The following is a 24,618-nucleotide window of genomic DNA, read 5'->3' as shown; positions in this document are numbered from 1 at the left end:
CAGAGGGAGAGAGGGGAAGAGAAGGAGCGAGCCAGGAGGACAAAGGGGGGAGGGGAGACTATTTTATTTTGTTCAGCATGGAGAGAGGCCTGACCCTTCCAGGCAATGGAGCTACCCCTGGCAGCCCACAGGGAGAGCAGCAGCCTCCGACAGGGTGCGTGGTGGACATAGACGACCCAGTTCTGATCTCAGCCCAACTCAGCCACTCCCCAGCTGTGTGATCCTGGGCACGGACTTCACTTTTCTGAGCCTCAGTTTCCCCATCTGCAAAAGGGGATAGAACTCTCCTTCGTGGGTCATTGTAAGAGTCAAGGTGCTCACCTGTGTCAAGTGATGGCAGAGTCCGGACTATCCCTGAACTGTCCCTGGTTTTTCCAGCCACTCTGAATTGGGAGCTTCCTGCTGGAAGTGGCTGGCCCCAGAGGGTTCTGAACGCCCCACCCCCGCCCGCCTTCAGCTTCTCCCTTTGCCTATGTGGGTCTGTTGACATTGTGTTTTTCCTAACCTGTCCAGGTCTGTGAGCTCTTGGCGGATACAGAAGATCTCCAGGGTTACCTAAGTGCCAATCACAAAGTCGGCATATAATAGGTGCCCATGCACGTTTGTCGAAGGGGTGAATTAGTTTATCCTTGCACTAAGTTTCTGCTGTCATTATAATTATGTGCCTGTTTCAAAGGCAGGCTCCTACTCCCCCCCCCACCCCCCTTCAGTAATTCTTGCTTCCTGCCAGAGACAATGGTGGCTCTTCATCCCAAACAGGTGAGACTAGGTCCTTTGGAATTCCCTACAAGAGTCCAGCCCCAGGCAACGTTTCCCACCTGACCAGCCTCAACAAGCCAGAAAATGTGCCTAGGAATATAATGAAGCAACTGTTAATAGCTCTTCAAGGGAAGTCATTGGCTAGAGCTCCCAAGCTCTGGAGTCTGTTTCTCTCTGGACCCAGGAATAGCAAGGGCAGGCACAGCCAGCCGAGGAGGCGATGATTCCTTTCAGCCACCTGCCAGGCCACCACCCTGCCCCCAGAGAGGGGAATTAGCACCTTGCAGAGCTTCCACTGCAAAACACAAACACCTGGTTGCCTGGGCAGCACCTTGCCTGGGTGACATGCTCCAGATGGTCCCTTGAGAGGCAGCTGGGTTGCCATGGAAACGGAATTGCTGCTGCTCCAGCCAGGAGACTTGGATTCCAGATCCTCTGGACCCCAAGCTTAGAGAGGTGAAGTGATTTGCGTAAAGTCACACAGCAAGTAGGTTTCAGAGCCTGCACTGCAATGCAGGACTTACTAACAGAACGATTATGTAGCCCTTCTGAGATGCCAGCTTGAGTTAAGTACTTTGCACTCATTATTTTGTGAGAGGCTGGAGACGTGGCTGAGGTCGCACTTGGCATGGATGTGATGGAGCTGAGCTGAGCCCAGGTCAGCCTGATCCTGAAAGCCCGAGCTTGGACCCCTATCCTATCTCATGCTTCCCTCTCTTTGGTTTCTAGGTTTTGGCTCTGCATGCCCTGAGACCAGCCCTATCCCAGCAGCTCACTGGACCCGACTCAAGGGCCACTGAAAGCATGGGGGCCAGGAGGGCTGGGGGCCTGCAGGTTGGGACCAGCACTTCCAGGGCCTGGTCCCTCCTAAGCCCTCACTCTGCTCTGCATACTGATGATGGGTAGCTTATGAGGGACAAGAGGATGAGGGTCTGTCTGTTGGCCAGATGGGCCCTGGGGACAAGGCTGAGCAGGACACTCACATTTGAGCCTGATCCCTGAGAGAGAAGGTACAACCCTGGGCGAAAAGGAGAGAGGACTTGGAGTTAGAGCAGCCTGGTTCACACCCTCCCCCCATTCCCTTGCTTCTTTCCATCCTCTCTTTAGTCTCAACTGTCCACACAACTGTCCCATCAGAGGGTCTATCCACTTACCCCTCACCTTGTTACACAAAGGATTTGAGTTACTTTGGGCAAGCGTTCTTTTACTTTAGCAAGTTGTTCATCAGTTTTCCAATCTACAAAATGGGTTGGTTCATCATAAGGATCAGGGATGATGTTTATAAAATACTTAGTACAAAGCCTGGCATGAAGTAGGAATTCAAGCAATGGTACTTTAAATGTTACTTTCTCTCTTGAAAGAATTTTGGGAAGGGTTGCTGGGAGACTTGGAGAGACAGAGACCCTCAAACTTCCCCAGGCCAAGGCACAGACAGGGTATCACTGGCCCTGTATAGCCTACCTCAGCCGGCTCTCTGACTCTGTACTCCTGCAGGCTGCCTGCCTCCCCGACTGGGGTCAGCCTCCTTTTTGGAGGGGAAGATGGGGGGGGGGTGCAGGGAGGGCTAGGGGAGGAAGATGCAATATTAACCCCATGTGAACCTCTGCTGTCTTAGAGAAACCTGTAGGCATCCAGCCCTCAAGAAGGGGCCATTCCCTGGCCTGAGTTAACAGGACCCCACTCTACCTACTCACTTGGAGGTGGGTGTTGTTGGCACTTATCTTGGACCTACTTATTCCATATTTTTTCAGACCCCAAACCAAGACACAGGTCAGGCAGAGGGTTCTGACCTATCTCCAGGTATGAGAGGCATCCTAAGAAAGTCTGAATGCCAGCATGTTGGAATAAGATTGCTAACACGTATACAGCACCTAGTATATGCTAGGCCTTGTTCTAAGCACTGTACATACATTAACTTACTTAAGACCCGTGATGTAGGCATTATTACAATCCCCTTTTATCACTTAAGGCAAGCTTGGCACAGAGAGGGTAAGTGACTTTTCCAAGGTCACACAGCTGGTGAGTGGAGGGTTGGGTGGTTTCCATACCCAGACATGCTGTTGCCGTGTCCAGGCTTTTAACCACTACTCCTCTCTCTGAAATAGCTGAATGGTTTCTGGAAAAAAAAAATTTGAAATTGGGGTTGACCAGGAAATTGTGATAAGAAAGCTGACATGTACTGAATGTTTACCATGCGCCAGGCTCTCTGCTCCTCACCATCCTCGGGACCGTGAGGATTGAATGAGCGCAAAGATGCGAGGGCGTTTAACCTCCCAACAAGGACAAATCACTGTCAAATACTTAATATCTCTACCTGCGAGCAATTCAGGTGATCCTGACAAGCTCTCTTCAGTCCTGAATACGTCTTTCCCAGCATTTCATCTCAACCTGTACATAGAGAGTAGGGGGCAGCTTACAGCTTCAGGGTTAGAGATTCTTGTTTGAATCACAATCTTGGCTCTTTTTAACCAAGTGGCCTTGGTTAAATCACTCACTCTTCCTAAAGCCCAGTCTCCTCATCTCTAAAATGGGGCAGACTTGGGTCTGGGATCAACATGGATGTTTTACACAGTGTCTGGGACCATGAGAAACGCTGACCAAATATTTGCTATCATCACGATTCAAAGGGGTGATAAATTAGATTTTTCTGTCCTAATCTAGATGCCCTGCCCTGGCTCTGTAAGTCTAAATAGGCAAGGCTGATGATACCTGCACCATCGTTAATTCCTGTCTGCTTGTCTAACCCAGGGGGTATTTACAAGGCTGTGGCTTGCAACATTTGCTTTAAAAGTTCCATAACCACCTTGCCCACTTTCTGCCAAGTCTCTGCTCCATTTCACTCTCACACCCTTGAATCCCCTGAAATCCCTCCTCTGGGGGTGAGAAAGCTAAGCTCCGTCTTAAAACCAAAGATCTGGCTTCCTTAATCCTCTTACCTGGCTCTTTCCTCTGCAGAATTAATTGCTGCCTATGGCTTTATGAACTTCTCTAGCGGCCACGGCATCTTCAGGGCACCCTGGGGTGGTGGGGAATGTTTTGGCCGGACCTCTGTCCCAGATGCACCTTTGGGCTGGGTTGTGGAAGGCAGCACTGCGGCTGCAAGGTGACAACAAGCTTGGTGCCTGGAGGGTGATAACCCTGTGGCCCTGCATCGACCCAGAGGCATGCATTTCTTTGGGGACACCTGCAGAGAAGCAGGGATGGCCTGAGATCTGGTCCCACTTCCGCAACCACTGAGGCCATCTCCCCACCTTTCAGAACCTTAGTCTTTTCCTCTTTCAAGGGGAATAAGCCCGCTTTGGGGATCTCAACGGGCTGGACAAGGAAGGCCATGTAAAGGGCCTGTGTCTGTGTGGGATTACTGTCGTTTCTCATGCACAGAATGGGAGCATTCATTGACTTCAAACCCCGGGAGCAGGGACTGTGTGTGGTGCATTTATATGTGTTTGTAGCCCCCGTGCTTGGCACGGAGTGGGTCTGGCAAAAGATGCTTATCATTCCTTGCCCTGAAAATTCCTGTTTAGTACTTTTTATTCTGGGAGGCATTCTCAAGCCCATGACCTCATCATTCTCCCTGTAGCCATGAACATGGAGAAATGGTGCAGATGCACTGGACTGTGGAAGAAATGGATGCTGGGTGAGGGGATTGGCCTGAACGGGGGAGGTGAAGGTGGAGGGTGGCACTCAGGCCTCCGTGGCCTCATCCAGGGCTGTCCTCTGACTGGAGCACCCTTAAGTGCGGACTAGGGGATGTGGTGCCCAAGATGGCTTAAGGTGGCCACGGGACCACTGAGGAAACCAAGACCAGGTCAGCTCTCTTCCCTTGTTTGGTATGTTACTATTTCAAGAAGGAGAGCCTCAGTTTCCTAAATTCCAGGCTCCCATTTTAACTGGCAGAGTTAGCCTAGTCTCTACTGCGAATCAGGCGCCTGGAGCTCCACCCAGATGCAGTCAGCGTCCAGACGTGGCGAGGAAGGCGGGTCTGCCAGTTATGGTGGCGATAAGTAGAAGATAAAAAGTTTCCTTTTCAAATTTCCATCTTGAAGTCAAAATAAGTAAGTAGCAATATGAGGAATACAATCAGAATATGAGTGGGACTGGAATACAGCAGAGGTGATGAGGATGGGATGCAGGTGACGGAAACTGGGCAGGCGCCTTGCTGCTGGTACCATAGCTCCCGCATCACACACCCTCTGCTTGCTGTGAGCCCCGTGACTCTGCCGGGCATCTTCGCCAAGGCGAGTGCTGGAGGGTGCATCCACGTCTGACCCCAAGGAGCCCTCAACCTATAGCAGATGTCGGATGCTGGGAAAACACCTTGTGGTCCTGGCCTCTCAGGCTGACCAAGGGGCACATTCTACTCTGTCTCCAGGACCTCCCCACAGCAGGTATAGAGAGTGCTTAACAACATGCTTTCATCCACCCCCTTCCCTTCCCCATCTCATGTCTCTGCTTCTCTCCTGGTGTTTTCTGGACACCTCCTAAATAAATTGCTTGCACTGGAATTTTCGTTGCAGGGTCTGCATTTGGGGGAACCCAAACTCAAGACACACATCATTTGACTGAGGCATCCCCAGCAGCCTCTCCTTCCAGTCTGGCCTCACAGACCCCATCCCAATCACATGGCCTGGGTGCACGGAGTCCCTGCTGGGGCTCTGGACTGGAGCTGTGAGGGTCCAGGTAAGACAAGCAGCCCCATGTTAAGAGGGTTCTGCATTGCCTGTTGGGGTCCCGGCTCCCAGATCCCCCTGCCATGAGCCGACGCCCTCATCCTCCCACCCCCTCATTCTCCACCAGCTGGGCCCCAGGCGGCCATGTCCTTGCACACCCTGGCTCTGCCCGGGAGCCTGCAATGAGCTCATCCCGCACAAGAGAGGGAGATGGGAAGAGTAGCCTCCCCAGCGGGCAGCAGCCTGCCCCGCAGGGCCCTTGGGGACCCAAGGAGGGCCGCACTGGGGAAACTGCTGAGCCAGCCTGGAGACCAGGGCGCTCCTGCCCCCACCTCCCAACCCCTGCCAGCTCCAGCCAAACTCCAAAGGAATCCACAATGCCCATCGCTGCTTCTGCTTAAAAACAGCGTCTGTGCTCCCTGCAGAAAACGTGGGAAATGAAGACAGAGTCGCCATCCCCACCCAGGCAGGTCCCTTGTTTCTAAGCTGACATTCTGGTATATTCCATTCTGTTTTCTGTTTTCCATGCCGAACTAAATGTACGCTTTGTTTTTGCACCTGGTTGAGGTCATGCTGAATGTACCATTTTGTTATCCTTCTAAAAAATGAATATTATGTCACAAGCATTTTCACGTAGTAATCATTCCTGGGAGACTTCACTTTTAATGGCTGCAGAGTGGCCACTGAAATACTCAGTTCCCCCTTACGGGGCTTGGAAGCTATTTCCAAATCTGCCCTCTCTCATTCTTCTGTGGCACCGCCCCTCTCCCCACTGTTCACCCCGACACCCCAGGGACCATCGCAGCTACCCCTCCCCCCAAGCCCTTAGCTTGGGAACGCTGTGTCCACAAACCCCCGTCGTGTGTGCTCCTCCCCACTGTTCTTTTTCTCCAGGAGCAGAGTGAGGCCACTGGATCCCAGGCCTCAGCCCTCAGGGAGCTGGGGGAGGGGAGGGAGCCAGGGGCCACTGACCCAGGACAATCTATCCCATTTGCTCACACAGGGTCACTCAGAAGGGGGACGGCTCCCTCTACTCCAGATTTGAGCATCTGGAGGTCCAACACCTGCTTCCATGTGACCTGGGTCTGTCTCTTTTCTGTTAGAGCCTCAGTTTTCTCCTCTACAAAATGGGTATGCTGATAAGAGCCCCAGTGGCCTCTCCCACAGCAGTGACCTGATGGAAGGTGAGTGATAAACAGGTTTTGTCCTTTAAACAGAGCTGACTGCGAGTCGGTTCCCAGGGGCCTGGTGATGAAATCCAGAGCCCTTTCCTGAGCAGGACCTGACCTGGAGTGCAGAGGCGGCCAAGCAGGGGGAAGGAAGCCAAGTCCCTCCCCCACATCCCAGCTCTGCTGAGCTCAGACGTGGGGGTGGGGGCTGGTGTCCAGGAGGAAGTTTGTCCCTGGCCTTGATGAGGCGCCCAGCTGGGCGGCCTGGCATTTCAAGGGCAAGGGCCTGCCTGCCCACTGTCTCTAGGGGAGCCAGCAAGTGTTAACAAATCCCCTGCAATTTGCACCCACCAATCCCGCCTGCTTGCTGAGAGGCTGCGAGTCGTTTTTCACGCAGAGCTGCGCACAGCTTTGTCTTAGAGAGACAGATCTGGCAGGGTGTCCCTGAATGAGGCCATTTGTCCTCCCCAGTGACGGTGACAGGAAGGCGGCTGCATGCTTTGGGGTGGGCAGAGGCAGAGGGGGGTGGACAGAGGCCGTGGGGGAGGCGTGAAGGTGGAGATGGGAGCTGGGCCTCCGAGTGAGGCCAGGAATGTGCCCACCACTGTGGGAATCTGAGAGCCCCCCATTCAGCCAAGTGGAAGCAAGGAGGACTGTTTTCAGAGACAGAGGAAAATGGTTTATGACCTGCCTTCTCCTGCTTAAGGAGTCCTGAGTGGAAGAGATGAAATGACCTGGCTGGCCTCTGAGGCCTGGGTCCCATCCCAACCCTCCGATGGAGGTGGGACACTTGCAATAAGGCCCCCTGTGTGTGTGGGGTCTGTCTCTGAGCCCCAGGACTGCTACACAAGTTGCTGCAGAAACCCCCTGGGACTGAGGGCTTCCAAGGAGGACCGAGCTTCTCCCGAGCCCCTCCTGAGTGGAACACAGGCCACAGACCCAGAGGGGCAGGGCAGGGGCCCCATCACATTCCAGATTCTTCACCTCCAGGCTGGCTGGGGCCTAGGGCATGTCTCAGCCCCATCCCGTGGTCTGCTGTGGGCTCCTAGGGGCGGGGGGGTGGGGGTGGGGTGCTGTCAGCACATTGGAGAAACCTGATCAGGCAGATGTTTGTCAACACAAAGCAGGTGATCCGCTTTACTTGGGTTTCCACGCCTGGGCCCGGGGCTCAGGCGGCTGTGTTGGGACGTGAGGGTGTGCACAGAACAGGGTAAGAAGCACACAAGCCCAGAGGGTCCAGCGGGTTTCCAAATGCAGGACATGCTTGGAGTGTAAGATAATGGGGGAAGCACAGCACTTATCGAAGGGATCAGCCACCACCACAGTGGGTTGTTGGCCCAAGGTTCCCATTCAAAGGATGTCAGGCATTTAACTGGACGGTGCACTCTCCAAAAAAGCAAATGCTGGCAACTAACAGGCATTTTTAAAAACCACCGAACAGTCAGACCTCAGCTGTCTGCAGGCCACATCCAGCCCACAGGTGGGTGATTGACAATCACTCTCCACTCACCCCTAAGCAGGCTGGTTTCCTCTTCCTTGAAGGTTTCAGGGGCTGCCTCTTCCAGCCCTGATTTCTCTCCTGAGTTCTCTGGTCCCTTCTCCAAACGCCTGCTGGCTGCCTCTCCCAGGATGCCCCTGGGACGCCCTGGCACCTCCCAGACCTGCTGCTCTCTCCACATTTTCCACTCTGCCAACAGCTCCATGCCTCTCATCTTAGATGTGAGCCCAGAGTCATCACTCAGGGAAGCAGGAGGGGCAAGAGCACGGGCAGCAAGCACCCCAGGCTCTTGTCTGGGCTCTGCCCTGTCCTGCTATGCCCTGAGGCAGGTCCCCTCTCTCTGGGCCTGGGCTCCCCATCCCTTGGGCTCTGACATTTCCCATTCTATTATTTTAACACACCACTAGGCTGCTCACAGGGGTCAGCTAAGGGGACAGAGTCATTCAGGTGTGGGCAGTAGTGAGGCACACAGAGGGCTCTTGGAGACCTCGGGCACGGTGACTGCCTGGTGCTTGGTGCCCACGTAGCCTGCAGGCGTGGGCCCGCTCCGTGCCAGGGAGGCTGACATTTCGGCGCTGACTGCCAAGTTGCCAAGAACTGGCACGCTGCGGTCGGTGTTGGGGGTGGGGGCGGGCAGGGTGGACCTGCCGTGGTCTTGGAGGAGGGGGACGAGGGGAGGCACAAGGCAGGTGACCTTCTGGACCGAGGCAGAGGAGGAAGCCTGTGGCCTCCAAGGACCTTCCCGACGAGGAGGACGCCAGTGTGTGCGCGTGTGCGCGTGCTCCCGTGTGCGAGCACAGGCTAAGGGCTGCGCCAGAACAAAGAGCTGGGGGCTGGGTATCTGAGGGGCCCACGTGGAGACGCCTGACTTGGCGGTTTGCTGCAGTGTCTGCTCTGCGCTCACGCTCCGTCTCTGTCTCTCTCTCTCTCTCTCACACACACACACCGCACAGCACTGCCCCCAGGCCTGAGCTCCTGCTCCAGAGCCCACCAATGCTGGTGCGCACAGCCCAGCCCGGCTCCCTGCCATCTCTCCTGACAAAGCACGGCTCCTCGCTGCATGAGCTCATCCCACCGGCCCTCGTCTGGCCCCAGCTTGGCCTCCTGACAAGAGAGACAGACAGGGAGATGGAGCGGGAGGAGGGGCGGGGGAGGCAGAGTGGGAGACGCGCACACACGTACACAGGCCTGTTCCTCACCCCAGACACACGCACACCATGACACAGGGAGGAAGGCTGAGGGGCGGCAGGGAAGGGAAGGACAGGCAGAGACAGCACACGGCATCAGAGACCCTCAGACAGAAAGGGGAGGGAGGGACGGGGAGGGTGAAAATCGCACACGTCAGTGAGACAGAACCGGAGCCCAGACGGAGACGGGAGGACAGGAGGGTGGGGGGACAGCAGGGCGGGCTGCAGGAGCTCTGAGGACAGAGCACGTTCTAGAACTGCACAGGCCTGACTTGGAGAGGCCCAGGTGGGCCCAGCTGTGGCCAGTGTGGCCACCCCCCACCACCACACACACACCTGAAGCCAAAGGGACCCTCACAGCTGCATGCAGAGGTGGGGTTAGGAGGTCATGCACTCACCCACAGAGCCTCAGAGAAAGAGTGGTGGGAAATAGCCTTGCTGGGGCAGGAAGGGCATCAGAGAGGTCAGGAACCATGATGGGGACAAGACAGAAGCAGAGAAGGAAGGCTGGAGACTAACACTGAGTTGGTACACACTGTGCACCGGGTGTTAGCCGGCCCCTCGCTTCCACAGCTGGGGAGTCTCGTTTGACCCTCGTGGGCAGCCTGCGGGTCAGGAATATAGGCCCTCTTTACAGAGGAGGCCATAGCTCTGGGAGGTGGGCAACGTGGCAAAGACGGGGCCAGTGCTGGAGCCTCCTCTGGAATTTAGGGTCCCTGCTCTGTCCTCCATGGCCTCCACCCCTCTCATGGTCCAGCCTGCCCCCTCCCATAGGCCTTTTAATCCCACCAGTGAAACCCAGTAGCTGAAGCAATCCCCCTCAGACTGGCACGCTGCCTTCCCAGAAGACAGGCCAAGCAGGGGGATGGCTGGGACCCTGAAAACCCTGAGAACCCTGAGGCCCGTGCTTCTTGAGGGGGGCGGGCAGCCTGTGGAAGGTGATTGGTCATGGCTGTTGGTGCTGACCAGGGTTTGGCTCCTGACACGTGAATTCAAGTGACAGCTAAGCCACAGGCACTGCTGGGCCTCAGTGTTTTCAGCTGCAGAACGGGTTACTGAGAACTCACTCTAGGGGCCTAGGGCCTAACATGTGACTAGATAGACACATGTATGGGAAAAGGCTTTATAAACTGTAAAGAGCTGTGCACAGCTTGGGTACAGATGGGGAAGGACTAAATCCCTTGTCTCAGGAGAAGAAGTGATGCTGGAAATACTGAGATGAGGGCCATGCTAGAGAGACTTGAGCAAAGTGAAGGGCTCTCCCAAATAGAGTAGCTTCTCAGATCCTGGTCCAGGAGGACAGGAGCCTCCTAGGTCTAGGTCCCCAGCCAGCCCCAGAGTCAGCTATGATGCAGGGGGCAGAGCCTGAGGCCTGGAGTCAGGAGGCCATGACTTCAAGTCCCAGCTCTATCACTGACAAGATGTGTGACAGTAGGCAAGTCACAAGACCTCTCTGAGCTTCAATGTCTTCATCCATAAACGCAGATAATATCCTGTGCCTCGCAGAGCTGGACATTGTACAAAATATGGGAGAAAACCCAGCACGTACCAGCAGGGGTGTGAGAGACCCGAGGGACGGGCTACACAGGTACCTCAGGAGCAGCCAGGGTTTCTAGGACAGTTCATTCTCCTGTTTTCCTCCCATCCCTCTGGCCACACTGTCCCTGCCTCGGTTTCACCTCTTACATATCCCTTGGAGTCATCCACTTCTCTCCACTCCACTCCACAGGAAGTGGAAACTTCCTGGTCTGGCCACCATCATCCTCATCCTGACATCCCAGCAACTTGCCAGCTGGCTCCTTCCATCCACACTGGCCTCCTCTGTGCAATCGGTTCTTCAGTAGCTGGAGTGATCTTTTCAAAATCAGAATTTAGCCATGTTCCTGTTAACTCTTAGGACAAAGACCACAACCCTCCAGACAGGCCCTGTATGTCCAACTGCTGCTGACTTCTGCCTCTGGGCTCTAGAACCACTGCCCTTCTTTTAGTTCTGCCAAAAGCCAAGCTTGCTTCTACCTCAGGGCCTTTGCACAGGCAATTCTTTTTACCTGGGCAGCTCTTCTTCCTTTTCTTCACTTGCTCGACTTTTACTTGACCTTTGGGTCTTGGGGAAGCCTGTCCCCATTCCTGAGTGGTCTCACAGCATCCCTGACACACACACACGCCCACACACTAACAGCTATGATTATTTGATTAATGATTTTCTCTCCCTTTAGACCAGGTGTTAGGAAATGATTCTATCACCTACTTTCATAAATAAGATTTTATTGGAACTAGCCACCCTTATTTGTTTACATATTGTCTATGGTTGCTTTTGTATTGCCTGCAAGGCCTAAATTATTTACTATCTGGCTCTTCACAGAAAAACTTTGCCGACCCCTGCTCTGGACCGTTTTCCCGAGGTGAGACCATGTCTGTTTCACTCCTCAGTGCTACCCAGCTCCAGCCAGATGCCTGCACAAAGCAGACACTCAACAGAGACGTAGACATACATGCTTCTTGGATAAGTAGCAATTTTTACCTTCTCAAAATTGTATTGACTTAAGTTATTAAAACTGCAGATTCTATCAGGAATAGACGTCACTTATGAGATTCCAAGACCATTTTCTGGCAAGCAGTTCAATACAATAGTGCTACCCCAACAAAGGCCGGCGCGTCAGGGAGCTCAGAGCAGCTATTGGCTAACGAGACCTTCATCTCCTTTTATGAGTGACACGCAATCCATGTGCATGGACCACTGTAAACATACATAGAGTGGAGCGCAACCCCACATTCAAGAGACCATGGGCTGCGCAGACTGATGAAAACCCATAGTGCGATGTCCTTCAGCATTTGCATTAAGGCTGTTTCTGTATATACTCCAAAGAACTGATGAACGGATTCAGAGAAAACGTCTGCTTTATTTATACAGAGGAAATAACTGACTGCTTTTTCTTTTTCAATGAATTGTTGTGACTCGATAAAGCATGTTAACAACATCTAGACACCGTGCTTAGCACTGACCCCGGCAAGGGAGGTCTCCTTGTCACTCCTGTCTTCCCGAGGAGATAAACTGAGGCTCAGAGACCACACACTTAGCAAGTGACAGGGCTGGGTTGTCCAGTCTGTTGGAGTTAAAGCTTACACGACACCCCCCATTTAAGCAAGGTAATGAGGATGGAGGGACAGGTAAAGCTGTATCTTTAGTGTGTTTAAAGCCTTTGCAGACAGAATGCTGCCTGGCACCTTCTGTGGCCTCTGTTTTCTATGGGATCAGGGGGTCCCAGGCAGTGACAGAGTTGCGATGGAGAATACTACACAGAGCAGGTTTTAGCACTCTGAATGTACTGGTTCATTTTAATTTTAATTTATGTTTTATTTTAAATAAAAGCTTTTGAATAAATACAGTGGAGCATCAAGGTTAAGAATGCTGACTCTGGAGTACAGGCCTGGGCTTAAATCCCAGCTCTGCCACTTTTCAGTTGTGTGACCTGGGGAAACTCTTCAGCTTCTCTGAGCCTCAGTTTCCTGGGCTGTAAAATGGGGACGATCACAGCACTTACACCAAGGGGTCACCGTGGTGCTGAGACGAGAGGACGCATGTCTCCCTTTAGCCTGCTGTTGGGGTGTGGTGTGCCTTGGGCCCTTCGCTGACCCTGAGATGAGGGACAAACCCCACTCATGGGCCCTGGAGCCCAGCAGGTGAGCTGCTGCTCCTTGCAGGCTCACACCACACCTGGACAAACAGAGGTGCCACCCGACAGGGGTGGCAATGGTCCTGGGGTCGAGTCCCGTGCCCCACCCACCTCCCAATGACACTGTGGAGCCCCCAGCCGTCACCTACCAGCGGACTTCGGAGTGAACTTGTCTCGGTTCGCGGCGCACACAGCCAGCAGTCTGTAGCCGAGATCCAGGTCGAACCCTTGCTGAGCTGCCACCCGACTGACCACCTGCCAGCAAGATGGGGAGGAAGGGCAGGGGTGAGTAACTGTCCACGCCAGGCTTTTGATCCCAGAGTGGTGGATGTGCCTGGTTCACAGGTGAGGCGGGCAGGCTAAGGCAGGTCCCCAACATCAGGCAGAGCTGGGACTCAAACTGTATCTTTCCATCACTCTGCTAACATTGGTGAGCACCTCTTCCATGCCAGGCCCTGGGATCCTGGCCCCTGCCTTTGGGGGTTTCCAGTCCGGAGGTGGGCCTGATCTCAAAGCCCAGGCCCTGTCGCTATCAAGGGCTCAAATTAGGCCACATTCTAGAAGTTGGCTGGGGGTGCTGTACCACCGAGTTTTGCATGGCCTCAGGCCAGGGTCTTTATTCCCCCGGTGCAGCTCTTCAAACTCCCTACCAAGCCCCCAGCCCCCAGAAAGTCTCTCACTCCTATCACCTCCCCGCCCCCTCACTGAGCACCAGCACCCACCATCCAGGGGAGCTCGCTACCCTCACTACTCCAAGCACGGTCCCCACTCAGAGGAATCAACCCCTCCTGAATCAGGGCCTGGGCAGAAGCGCCGATTTAGGACACACTGCTTCCCTAGAGCTCCAGCTGGGAGCCGCCTGACGGACTGCTAAGAATTCCCCAGATGGACACGCCTAGGCCCCCAGGCGCCCTGCAGCCTCTCAGATCCAACACTGCAGGGCTGTCTCCAGAGCGAAGCACCGGCTCGGCTCACGGGAGGTGCCCCTAAGAGCACCAGTGGAAGTCTGCCAACATCAATGCATTTGGACAGGAGGTCCCACCTATCTCCTTGTAAACCTCAGAAGCATGGGCGGGAATGGGGAGAGGTGACGGGCGGGGAGGGCTGTCAGTCCCTGGGGGACAGTGAGGGACAGGGTGCTCTGGGGGCCCCACAGATGGCTCCGCAGGCTCACACCCGCCCGGCGCCGCCCCGTCCCCGCCCATTCCCAGGTGTCCCACCACTGCCAGATCTGTTCCCTCCTGCCCGCCTTCCTCATTAACAGCCGCCAAATTAGGTTTCCTTATTAAGAAGGAAGGACCTTGGAAAATGGAGTCGTTTCAGGAAGCAGCTGGGGCGGCCATGGCTGATGGGGAAAGGAGGGCTCCCAGACGCGGCGCTCAGTCTTGGGAGAAAGGGAAGGCTCCGTCGTCCAGTCCCCAGACACCACCTGCTCCAGAGGCTCTCAGAGGTCCTCAGAGAGCCTGGGCTGCCCTGGGGGTTGGCCCAGCCCCTGCAGCCATTAGGATAGTTCCCCAATATCTGTCTTATATTTTAAGGGTTCATTACAGGGCTCTAGAGCTACAAAGTGTGGGAAAACCCCTAACCGAGGCCAACTCTCTCATTTAAAAAAATACGGACACTTGAGGCCCAGAGAGAGTGGCCCCGGTGAGTCAGGAAGGAGCCAGGGGCGCCCCCCTTCCCAGGACCACCAGAGCCTCTTGGAAAAGGGCCCTGCCTCCCCGCTCCCATCTCCTGGGACTCTCTGTGCAGGGAGGAGAAAGGATTTCTCAGGTTAGAATGTTTGCTCATCTTCTCCACTGCAAACAGAAGGCCCTTTCCCCTCAGGCCTCTTTCCCACAGGCTCTATTTGCCCCTGGACTGTGGTTCTTAGGCAGCATCCCGCTCCCGCCACACATAGACAGACTCCCCAGGGCAAGGGCCTTGTCACCGATAGTCTCACTGTCCGAGCAGGAAAACCAAGGCCCCCAATTCCTCATGGCCTGTTGCGTATTTCAGTTCTGCAGACACAGACACTGGAGAGTGGGGAGGAGGGTTCTGGAAGGGTCACTTCCGCTCCTGGCTGTCACTGGGAGGTGAGCCCTGGGGTGGATGCGAGTGAGCACAGGCAGTTTGTTTGGACTGGTGCATCAGTGAGGCTGCTGTTTGTGGGACACGTTGACACAGCAGTGTAATGACTATGCTAGCTCCCAGCTATGAGGGCTAAGCAAATGCTTCATAAGTAGTGAGGCACCAAATTCTCACAACAGTTTGACAAGGTGGTACTGTTTGTTATCTGTACAGATGAGAAGACTGCAGGTGAGAGAGCTCGGATGTGATCCCAGGCAGCCAAGCTGCAAAGTCTTGGCTCTTTCCAGGAGAGGACTTCTTTTCCAGCCCACAGAGGGTTAAGGCCATAATTCCCAACCTGCATGGAGAACCCTCAGGCTCTGGGTTGAGGGCAGAAAGGCAGAGGTCCTTCTGTTTAGCAAATACTGGCTAATCCTGTTGCTCTGGTTTAAAAACAAACAAACAACAGCAAAAAAAACCAACCTAGCTAAATTGAGCAAGAGAGGCCTGGAATTGGTTATAAGGGCTGTCTTGTAAGCTTGGGAGTATCTCTTTGTCACCGAGTCCCCTGAGCCCAGTGTTCAGAAGGGTCATTGGCTCCAACAGTCTCCTTTTACCAAGACACAGAGAGGGCAGGGCCTGGCTGAAGGTCACCCAGCGCAGGTGTGGCAGAGCAGGCTAAGCTGGACCCTGCTACTCTAGAGTGCCTCGTGCACTGTATTGCTTCCCCTGGTCAAGCCTGAGGACCCCCAGAAAAGCTCTGTGAGGTGGGTCTGACTGACAGTGGTGGGGAGGGTGGGATTAGCTGAGCAGCCTCCTGTCGTGTTTCAGGAGGCCTGCTCCCAGCCCAATGTGTGTGAAGACCCCTCAGTGAAGACCCCTCCCCAACAAAGGCTTGTGGCGTGTGGCTGCGGCACTGCTGCCCTCTGCTGGCTGCTCAGGCCCAGCCAGCTCAGCCCAGCCCACGAGGTGCTCCTGAGGCTGACCTGTAGGGCCTGGCTGTTTGAAACTTAGATCCCAGGGTCCGGGGGAATCTACAGGTCGGGGAGTCCAGCCCCTCAGGCCACAGAGAGGGAAACTGAAGCTCAGAGGCGAGAGAGGGGGCGTGTTCAAGGTCATGCGGCACTTATATTAGTCCCATAAAGGGAGTGTGTTGCTTTGAAAAGCAGTCAGCCTCCTGGCCGTGAAGCAGGACAGGCTGTCTGGGAGATGCTAAAGAAGGGGTTCCTGCTTCCGGCTAGTGGCTGGACTCTGACATCCTATGAGGCAGTCAGGGGAACTGGATGTATGCCGGGTCTGTGCTCCAATCCTACTCCAATCTATACTGTGCAACCTAAGGCAAGTTACTTAATCTCTCTGAGCTTCAGGTTCCTCTTCTGTAAAGGTGCAAGAACGTCCCTCATTTCCAAGGTGTGTGATGGCCTCTGCCAGTTCTGTGTGTCCCAGTTCTGTCTCATGGCTATTCCCCAAGCCCCTCCGGGCAGAGCCCTCCCTTTCCCAGTTTGCTACCATTCTCAGTGCTGGGGTGGACAGGTATTTGTGGCGGCTGCTGCTCCTGCTGCTTTGGAGTCAGGCATGAGATGGGGCTCTGGCTCTGCCACTTACTAGCTGTTCTATTTCACCCAGGTGATTTAACCTCTCTGGGCCTCAGTTTCCTCATCTGTGAAATGGGTACAAAAGCTCCTACTTGCAAGGATGTCAGCCAGGACCAGGCACACAGCTCAATGAGTGCTGTTTGTGAACATACCCCCACAGCTTCAGCAGTGAAAGCTCAGAGGCTGTGGGCAAGTCCTCACAGGAGAGATGGGGTGGGCATTACTGCTGCGCTGACTGGTTTCTGTTTCCCTTTCCAACCTCCTCTTATACCCGCCTCCCCTCTCCTGTGCTCTGGCCACCTGAGCCGTCTTTCTGTTACTCGAGCAGATCAAGCATGTTCCACCTCACTGGGGAGAAGAAGGAGCAAGTCCAGAGAGGCCTGATTTTGAGGGGTCACCCAGAGAAGGGGTTCAGCCCTGCTGCTAAGGGAGGGGCTAAGGAAGAACCTGGTCCTGAAGTGGAAGTGGTGCCTGGCAGATGCTCCTCCGGAGGGGCCACAGGGCTCCTGCATTTCTGCATCCTGGGGTCAGAGGGCATGAAGGGGAGGGTAAGGCAGGGACTGCCCTCCGTCCAAGGCTCTTCACCCCAGGGCCTAGCCCTCAAATGGCAAAAATATGTCCATTTACTGCCTGAGGCTAAGTGGGTTTTAATTTATACCTTCCAAGTAAGCCAGATCCAGAGGAATTTGTTTGCAGAAGTCCCCCAGGGGATGATGGCAACCTGCAGGGCTCAGGCTGCTCTCTGGATGGGGAGGGGGTGTGCAAGTGAGTGTGTGTGTGTGAGTGTGTGTGTGTGCTCGGCAGCCTCGTCCTGCCTAGGCCCCTTGGGCTCTTTCACCTGTCCCACCCCACCCCTCCCCCTGGGGCACGGCTGGGGCTGAGGATGCACAGGGTGATGGGAGGACTGGCACAGAGCCCAAGGCCTTCCCTGCCCCCCTTGCAGGGTCTTCATAAGATGCAAGGAGACAGTGCCCGGAAAATGCCATGGGCACCAAGGGTGTCTTCTATGAACCTCCAACACCGCCCCACCCCGCCACCTACTGCTTGCTGCTGGTTCTGCTGTACTGTAAGCGACAGTCAGACTCGGGTCTCAGCAGCTGTGGTGGGTGGGCGAGGGGCCCCTTTCTGGCTAAGGAGCAGGCTGGGGGTGGGGGTGGGGGACAGAGCTGGCCAGTCACCCAAGTGTATGCCTATTAAGCTAGGGTGCAGAGCTGGCACTGAGCCTCCATGTGCAGTTTCTGGAAAGCCACAGCCTCGACCCCCGCCAGTCAGATTTCTACAGAGTCCTCTCTGGGCTCCCTCCTCCAGGAAGACCTCCACAATCCTTCCATCCTACCCTCCAAGGATGCTCTGCTTCAGAGCTTGAGTCTTCACAGAAATCATATCCCATCACTCACCTGCTTAAGACCCTCCATGCGCTCCCCACTGCCTGTCATATAACACCCAAACTTCTCAGCTTGCAGGCTCTGTGTTAGTTGGTTTCTGCTTCCCTCTTCGACCTCATCTTGTACCGCTCTCCCTCTCATGTGCTCCAGCCACCTGAGACCTCTGTCTGTTCCTTGAACACATCAAACCGCAGGGCCTTTGCAAATTCCCTCTGCCTGGAATACCCTTTTCTTTCATCTTCCCCTAGCTGATTCCTTTTTGCTATTCAGGTCTCAGCTGGAGGTGACCTCCTTGGAAGACTTTTCCTGACCACCACCTTGCCCGCTCTCACGGGGTGCTGTGTTTAGTGTCAGCCTCCCCCACTGGAAGGTAAGCTGCTTGAGAGAAGCCCACTGTGCTCACTGGACTCCCCTCGGAGCCCAGCGCAGGGCCCAGCCCACAGCAGAAACTTGATGAATGTTTGTTGAATGAATAGATGAATGACAGGGCCAGGGGCAGGGCCAGTTACTGGTCATCTCATGCCCACCTGCCCATCTAGCCTGGCCAAAGCCATTGTCAGATTCAGCCTCAGGTCCCCACCTCCTAGGCAGGGTCAGGCTTGGGGTGGGATGCTGGGGAAGGGGGGCAGCCCCACCTCCTCCTTCACGTAAGGCTGCCAGCAGCTGGGATGGGAGTAACATCTGTCCTTGCCCGAGGAGCTTAGCCTGAACCAGGATCCCCACAAAGAGGATTAAGGGAGCTGGGTGAGGGAGGGGGAGCCCAGGGGGCTGGAGGATGAGGAGGCCTGGGCAGTGCAGGCAGCTGCTTGATTTGGCCCAGTGGCCCTGAGGGAGCCAGATGGTGTTGGCTTCAGACAAATGGAGGAGCCCCAGGAGGGTCCTGGCCGCATCCCTGCTTGGCATCCCTAATGGCCAGGAGCATCCCCTCTAGAGGCAGATGGGTCTCGGCTCGAATCCCAGGTCCGCTTCTAATTGGCTGTGTGACCTTGGGAAGTCAGTCAGTCCCGACATCTCAGTTTCCACCTCTATAAAATGGGCAAGAAGGCAGGACCAGCCTTGTAGTGGATTCAGTGAGAGGGCATATCCAGCGGGCCACGCTCAGTATCAGCCCCGGGAGAGGTGCTTTGCAGTGATGGGCCACGTTAACATCACTACTTCTTTTGCTCCAGTGCAGGCCATGTGGGCCTTTTGCCTCTCACCTGTCTGGAAGTTTTCACATGGTGCCCTTGGATTTTACCCACCGTTCGCATCTGGCCAGGCATCCATCTCGGCCCCCTCCTTCCCAAGCCTTGGGGTAGCCGGGCTCCTCAGCAATTTACCCACATTCCTTTTAAAGCTGACTCAGGACCTTCTGAGCAGCTACCCTCCCTGACTGCTGATGCCTTCACACTTACGGATACAGCTCATGTGGCTGGGGACACTCACAAGCTTCAAGCTCCTTCCACGTGGCTATCAGCTGGTAAGCTCCTAAGCCTGGCAAATCGTACCACCAGCTCTGGGCCTGGCCCCTGCCCAGTTTGCATCCTAGACCCTTACCAAGCTGAGTTCATTTCAGTTCCCGGGGTTCTGTTGTACATCTCGGCCTTGGCGTGTCCCGTTCCATGTGCCTAGGACACTCTCACTGCCCTCAGCGCTGGTGCAGGGATATCAAACTCCTGCAAGTGTGTCAGGGGCTCCCTTTTCTCAGTCTTCTGCACCTGCCCCCACAAGCCAGGCAGATAATGATTCCCTTCTCTGTGCTGTCTCCAACCTGTACACGATTTTCTCAGCGGTCCCTGTCTACATCTGTCTCCCTGACTAGAAAGGGAATCAGGCTTTGCAAGATCTTATTCATCTTCAGTTTCCCAGGACTTAGCAGAGGGGATTGCATATGATAAATGAGGGATCAATCAGTGTTTATTTGGATAGATGGGTGGATGTAATAGGAACTCAAAAAATGCTTATATGAATAGCTAGATGGATGGATGACTATAAAAAGAGCTCAATAGATGTTTACCTAAGTGAATGAATGAATGACTGGATAAAAGGTGGATGAAAACCCTTCACGAGTCTCTCTGCTTTACTTATAATGAAACATTTACCCACATCAGACTTGGAACTTCTTAAAGTAGGACCTGTGTCTTTCTCAAGTGTGGAGAACCCAAGTAATGCTGAGGACTCTGTCTCCCCATCAGACCAGGTTCCCTGTGGGTGTACATGTGTCAGGGGTACACACAGAAGGGCCCTCCTTTCCAGCACCAGCCTTCTTCGCTCTCATCCTCTGTTATCTGCACCTGGATAGGCATGCTGGCCCCCAGCCGTCTTCCCTGGGTGCAAGCACAGGTGGGGGGGGGTGCACACTCACCGTCAAACAGCCCATCAGGCTCTGCTCAAAGGGCCGCTGGAAGGCTCGTGGGTCTCCACACCAGTCCAGCAGCTCTGTGGCGGCATTGTGGAAGTTGGCAGGGTTCTGTAAGTGCTGTGGGAGAGGGAAAGGAGGCAGCGTGAGGCTCCAGGAGTGAGGCCGGCACAGGTTAGAGTGTGGGAGTCTGGGGCGGTGGAGACCCCGGGCCTCCCTGGGAGGAGACACAGAAAGGGGCAGGCCAGGATTAACGAGTTTTCTCAAACTCCCTCTCATCCACCTTTGCTTTGTATCCCCACCTCCATCCCTGTCCCTGGCAGGATGGGGATTAATGGCCCCATTGCAAAGATAGAAAAACCAAGTTCTAGAAAAGGGAAGTGATGTTAGATATTAAAATGTTTTCTGGATGCTGGCAGCGGGGGCAGAAGCCTGCGGGGTTCAGGAGGGAGGCACCGGGCTCCCATACTTGGGGCTGGCTCTCCCTGACAGGACAGACGGGCCCTGGAGGTTCCTTCTTGATGAGGCCCCTTCCCTCATCCTCTCACTAACCATCACCACCACAGCCCAGCTCTGCGCACCACCAGCGTGAAGGGGGTCAGAAAGAGGCCTCCAGGCCACACCCAGCAGGGAAGATGCACTCAAGCACACTGTGCCCAGGTAATTGTCACAGCGTGGTCGGGTGTATGTGGTTTAGCCTCTCCTGTTCTCCAAACTCAGATTTCCTGGGCCTAGTCTGGCTGGGCTTGGGGGCGGGGGCAGGAGGGGGGATGCTGGCATGGTTGAGAGTGGTCCTGGCCCGAGCTCAGGCCCCGCCCAGTCATGGGATCCGACTTGACAGAGACTGAAGTCTGGTAGCAAGTCCTCTAGATTCTGCTTCAGAGCCAGGCCAAGGGGCTGGTGGGGGTGGGGGAGGGGTGGCTTCCATGTTACCCCTTCCTTCTTTAACACTTTTCCATGCCTTCCCAGGCAATGCCAGAGTTAGGCACTGAGTCCAAGGTCACGGAACAGGTTGGGGCTAAGCTGGGACTCCAGGCCTGGGTGTGACTGCCTGTGGGTCTTCCATCAGGACACCTAGAAGTTATCCACAGGGGTTGGAGTATAAGCCAGCTGCAAAGGGGATGGTGGTGCCTTCTGACCTCCTTATGTCCTTGGTGCTGGGAGAGACTGGGCTGTCCCCAGGGCAGGCACTCTCCCCCAACATGCAGCACTGAGTCTGCCTTGGAGCCAAAGCAGAGAGGGGCCTTAGGAGCTGCCAGGACCCAGAATTGGGAAGTGAGCAGATGTGCTGGGGGACTCCCTGTGGGGCCCAGACTCTGGAGTCACACCACCTTCACCCACAACTAGCGCCTGACCTAGGGCAGCCCCTCACTTCTCCGAGCCCCAGCCGACCCATCTGGAAAATGGGGATGACAGATCACAGCTTGGTGGCAGGAATTTTTGTTTTGTTCAGGGAGTTATGACTGCTATCACAACGTGGTTTGTGTGAGGCAAGATTTAAAAATGGATGGAGGAAAAAGAAACAAACTGTTCTATCCTCCCTCTGGGGGAGAAAAGGGAGAGGGAGAGACGAAGGAAAGAAAAGGGCAAGTGTGCAGCAGCACAGGCCGCCGCGGTGGGGCTGTTGTGAGGAGTAAACAAGACGAGGCTCACACGATGTCTGGCAAAGCGCCTGGCGCGTGGGGTGCTCCCCAGTGGGGCTGCCCTTGGACTTGACTCTGCCCCCCAAAGGCTCCACTGGAAGCACAGCTGCACTGACCAGCTCCCAGCCCTGGCTGCACATGCAGCTCTTTCTTTAAAGACAGAGCTCCCCGCACGTGATCTGTGGAAGACAGGAGAACTTCCACGCGTAGAAGCGTCCCCCTTGAGAGGGCAGCAGTGGGCCCTCACCTCTGCCTCCTGTGCCCTCTAAAACACGCCCTCTCCAAGGCCACAGGCAGCATCTGGTCTCTGTGTGGAAAGCCATGCAAATCAGTTAATTCCCTGCCCAGCAGCCTCCCTCTGCTAACCGAGTTATTCCGTTTATTTACATGATGTCACACCCAATTAACAGGGTCAGTGACCACCGCATGGCGCTCTCAGAGTTGCCTGCCCACAGCACCCAACCCTGGCACCACCTCCTAGGGCTCTGGGCTTCCAAGTGGCCTCTGAGGCCAGTCTCAGGGGCCCAGTTTTGTTCTGGCCCGCAGGCACCCAGCCTCCCTTATCTGGCCAGTCCACCTGGGAGCTTCTCCACCCTTGCCCCAGCCAGCTCTCGTGGCCTTCAGCTTGGGCTATGGGTGGTCACTCGTGGGCGCAACTCATCGGTAGAAGGATGTCCGGCATCCCGTTGAGTAGCTGTTGCTCGGCGGCTCCATGGCCTTGGCCAGACCTCCTCCCTTCTCTGTACTTCAGCCGTCCATTTAGACTACAAGGTGACTGGTGTGTACAGAGACTAAGAGATGCAACGTGATGAACAGGACAGACCTGGACCAAACCCCATCTCAGCCACTGAGTCATGTAGCCCTGGGTGTGTTCCTGAGCTTCAGATATCTCTTATCTGCAAAATGGGATGGGGACAGTTTGCAGGGTTGCTGCAAAGTTTAGAAACAACATACGCAATGACATCCCCACCGCAGAGCAGGTGCCAGGTGAAGACTGCTCTTGGTCAGTATGCTAGGGTCTCTGTGTGGTTTCTTGTTTCTCCTATGAGCTCCTTGAGAGTAGAATTAGTGCCCCATTCACCTCCAGAACCCCAAAGACAGGCACAAGGCCAGGTCCACGCAGAGATGTTTGGTGAGCAGTTAGCTGTCCAAAGGATGGTCTGTCTACAGAGCAGGCCAGCCATCTGGCAGCTTCAGAACAGGTCCCCAATGCCACATGGAGGGGCCAGGGCTGGGTGGTTGTGAGCTTGGCCAGCCTTTGATGGTCTGGAGATGGGAGCTGGGGATGTCCAGATTTGAATCATAGGCAGAGGCCTACCTGGCTGTGGTTGTTACTGGATGCTACTAATAATTCATCCCCCACCAGGAAGCCTGCCCATCTCTTCAATTCCTCAAAAGATCTGGGCTCTATCCACTGGCCACTGAGCCTGCTGGGGTAGGAGTAGGGGACACCAGTGCCCACTCTAGGGATTGGCTACTCAGACCAAGTGATGATGAATGCATCTTCTTATCAATCCATCTGTGAATCAAATGATCCATCCATTCGTCTACTCACCCATCCATCCAAAAATGAATCAATTCATCCATGTGTCTATCCATTTGCCCACCTACCCATTCATCCATTCACTACTTTATCCATCACTCATCCATCCATTCATCTAACTTCCTATCCATCCAGAATCTATCCAACCACCCACTTATCCATTCACTCATTATTTATCTATCCATCATCTATATCCACCCACCTAACTGCCCATCCATATGTCCATCCATCCACCCACACATTCATTCCCTTAGCTATTCACCTATCAGGCCACTCCTCCCCTGTTCTTCTCCAACATATTTGGGCCCTACCCTGGCCTGGGCTCTGCTAACTTACAGATGAATACGGCCCACCCAAGGAACTCAGCCTGGTGGGAGACCTGATGCATATACCCCACAGGGCCTATAGCTTAAGGTAGAAAGAGCAGGATGGGTGAGGGAGCTGGGTGTCCAGGAAAGTCGGGGCTCAGAAATGGGAGGTGCAGATACTCAAAAGGGCACCTGGGGTTTGGGAGGGCTGCTGTGCAGGAATTAGCTCATTTGCATGGATTTGCATGTGGAGCCCAGATGTGCCTGTGACCTCTGAGTGGAGCACATTATAAAGAAGGCACTGATTCTTCCAGTACCCAAGGCTAAGAAAGCACAAGGGCAGCTAAGCCAGGGGCCTGGAGGGAAGATGGACAGCAGGGTGAACAGGGGCTGGCGAGTGCCAGCAGCAGGTAGAACCAGGGTGGGTGGGGAGGGAAAGGTGCGCAGTCGAAGTGAGGCAGGGCCAAGAGTTCGAGGTTGTGAGGCCCCTGATGGGAACTGTAACCCTACCAGCCAGAGGGAGGCACCGCCAGCACATGCATCCTCCTCAGAGCATGCAGACTTTTCTCTTCTGATTAGGATACTGGGCATCTGAGAATCAACAGCCTTCAGCCAGTAGCAGCTGCCCTCTGGGGAGGCTGTGGAGCAGACAGACATCAGTGCTGAACTGTGTGTGACCGGAGGTGCGGGAGACGGCATGGATGACGCAGGGAGCTCTGGATGGCCCAGGGGGCATCTGGACATCCAGCTCACCCTCACACTTGCGCCGCTGTCTGGCTCAAAAGCAGAGCTGTGTGTGT

The 24,618-nt window shown here is 54.9% G+C and overlaps 1 protein-coding gene across 5 annotated transcripts in view; it reads right to left on the bottom strand.

Annotated features, from left to right (window-relative positions):
- Positions 1–24,618, bottom strand: part of ZMIZ1 (zinc finger MIZ-type containing 1) — a 228,790-nt gene that overhangs the window by 78,993 nt on the left and 125,179 nt on the right. For all 5 annotated transcript variants that reach the window (XM_074374304.1, XM_074374299.1, XM_074374300.1 and 2 more), the window contains 2 exons: positions 20,331–20,444; positions 13,107–13,212 (listed from right to left, as the gene is read on the bottom strand). In XM_074374304.1, the coding sequence (XP_074230405.1) occupies positions 13,107–13,212; positions 20,331–20,444 (220 nt within the window). The remainder of the gene's footprint in view (positions 1–13,106; positions 13,213–20,330; positions 20,445–24,618) is intronic.

The sequence above is a fragment of the Camelus bactrianus genome, chromosome 11 (genome assembly GCF_048773025.1).
Source record: "Camelus bactrianus isolate YW-2024 breed Bactrian camel chromosome 11, ASM4877302v1, whole genome shotgun sequence".
Lineage (NCBI taxonomy): Eukaryota > Metazoa > Chordata > Mammalia > Artiodactyla > Camelidae > Camelus > Camelus bactrianus.
This window is presented reverse-complemented; position numbering and strand designations above follow the sequence as displayed.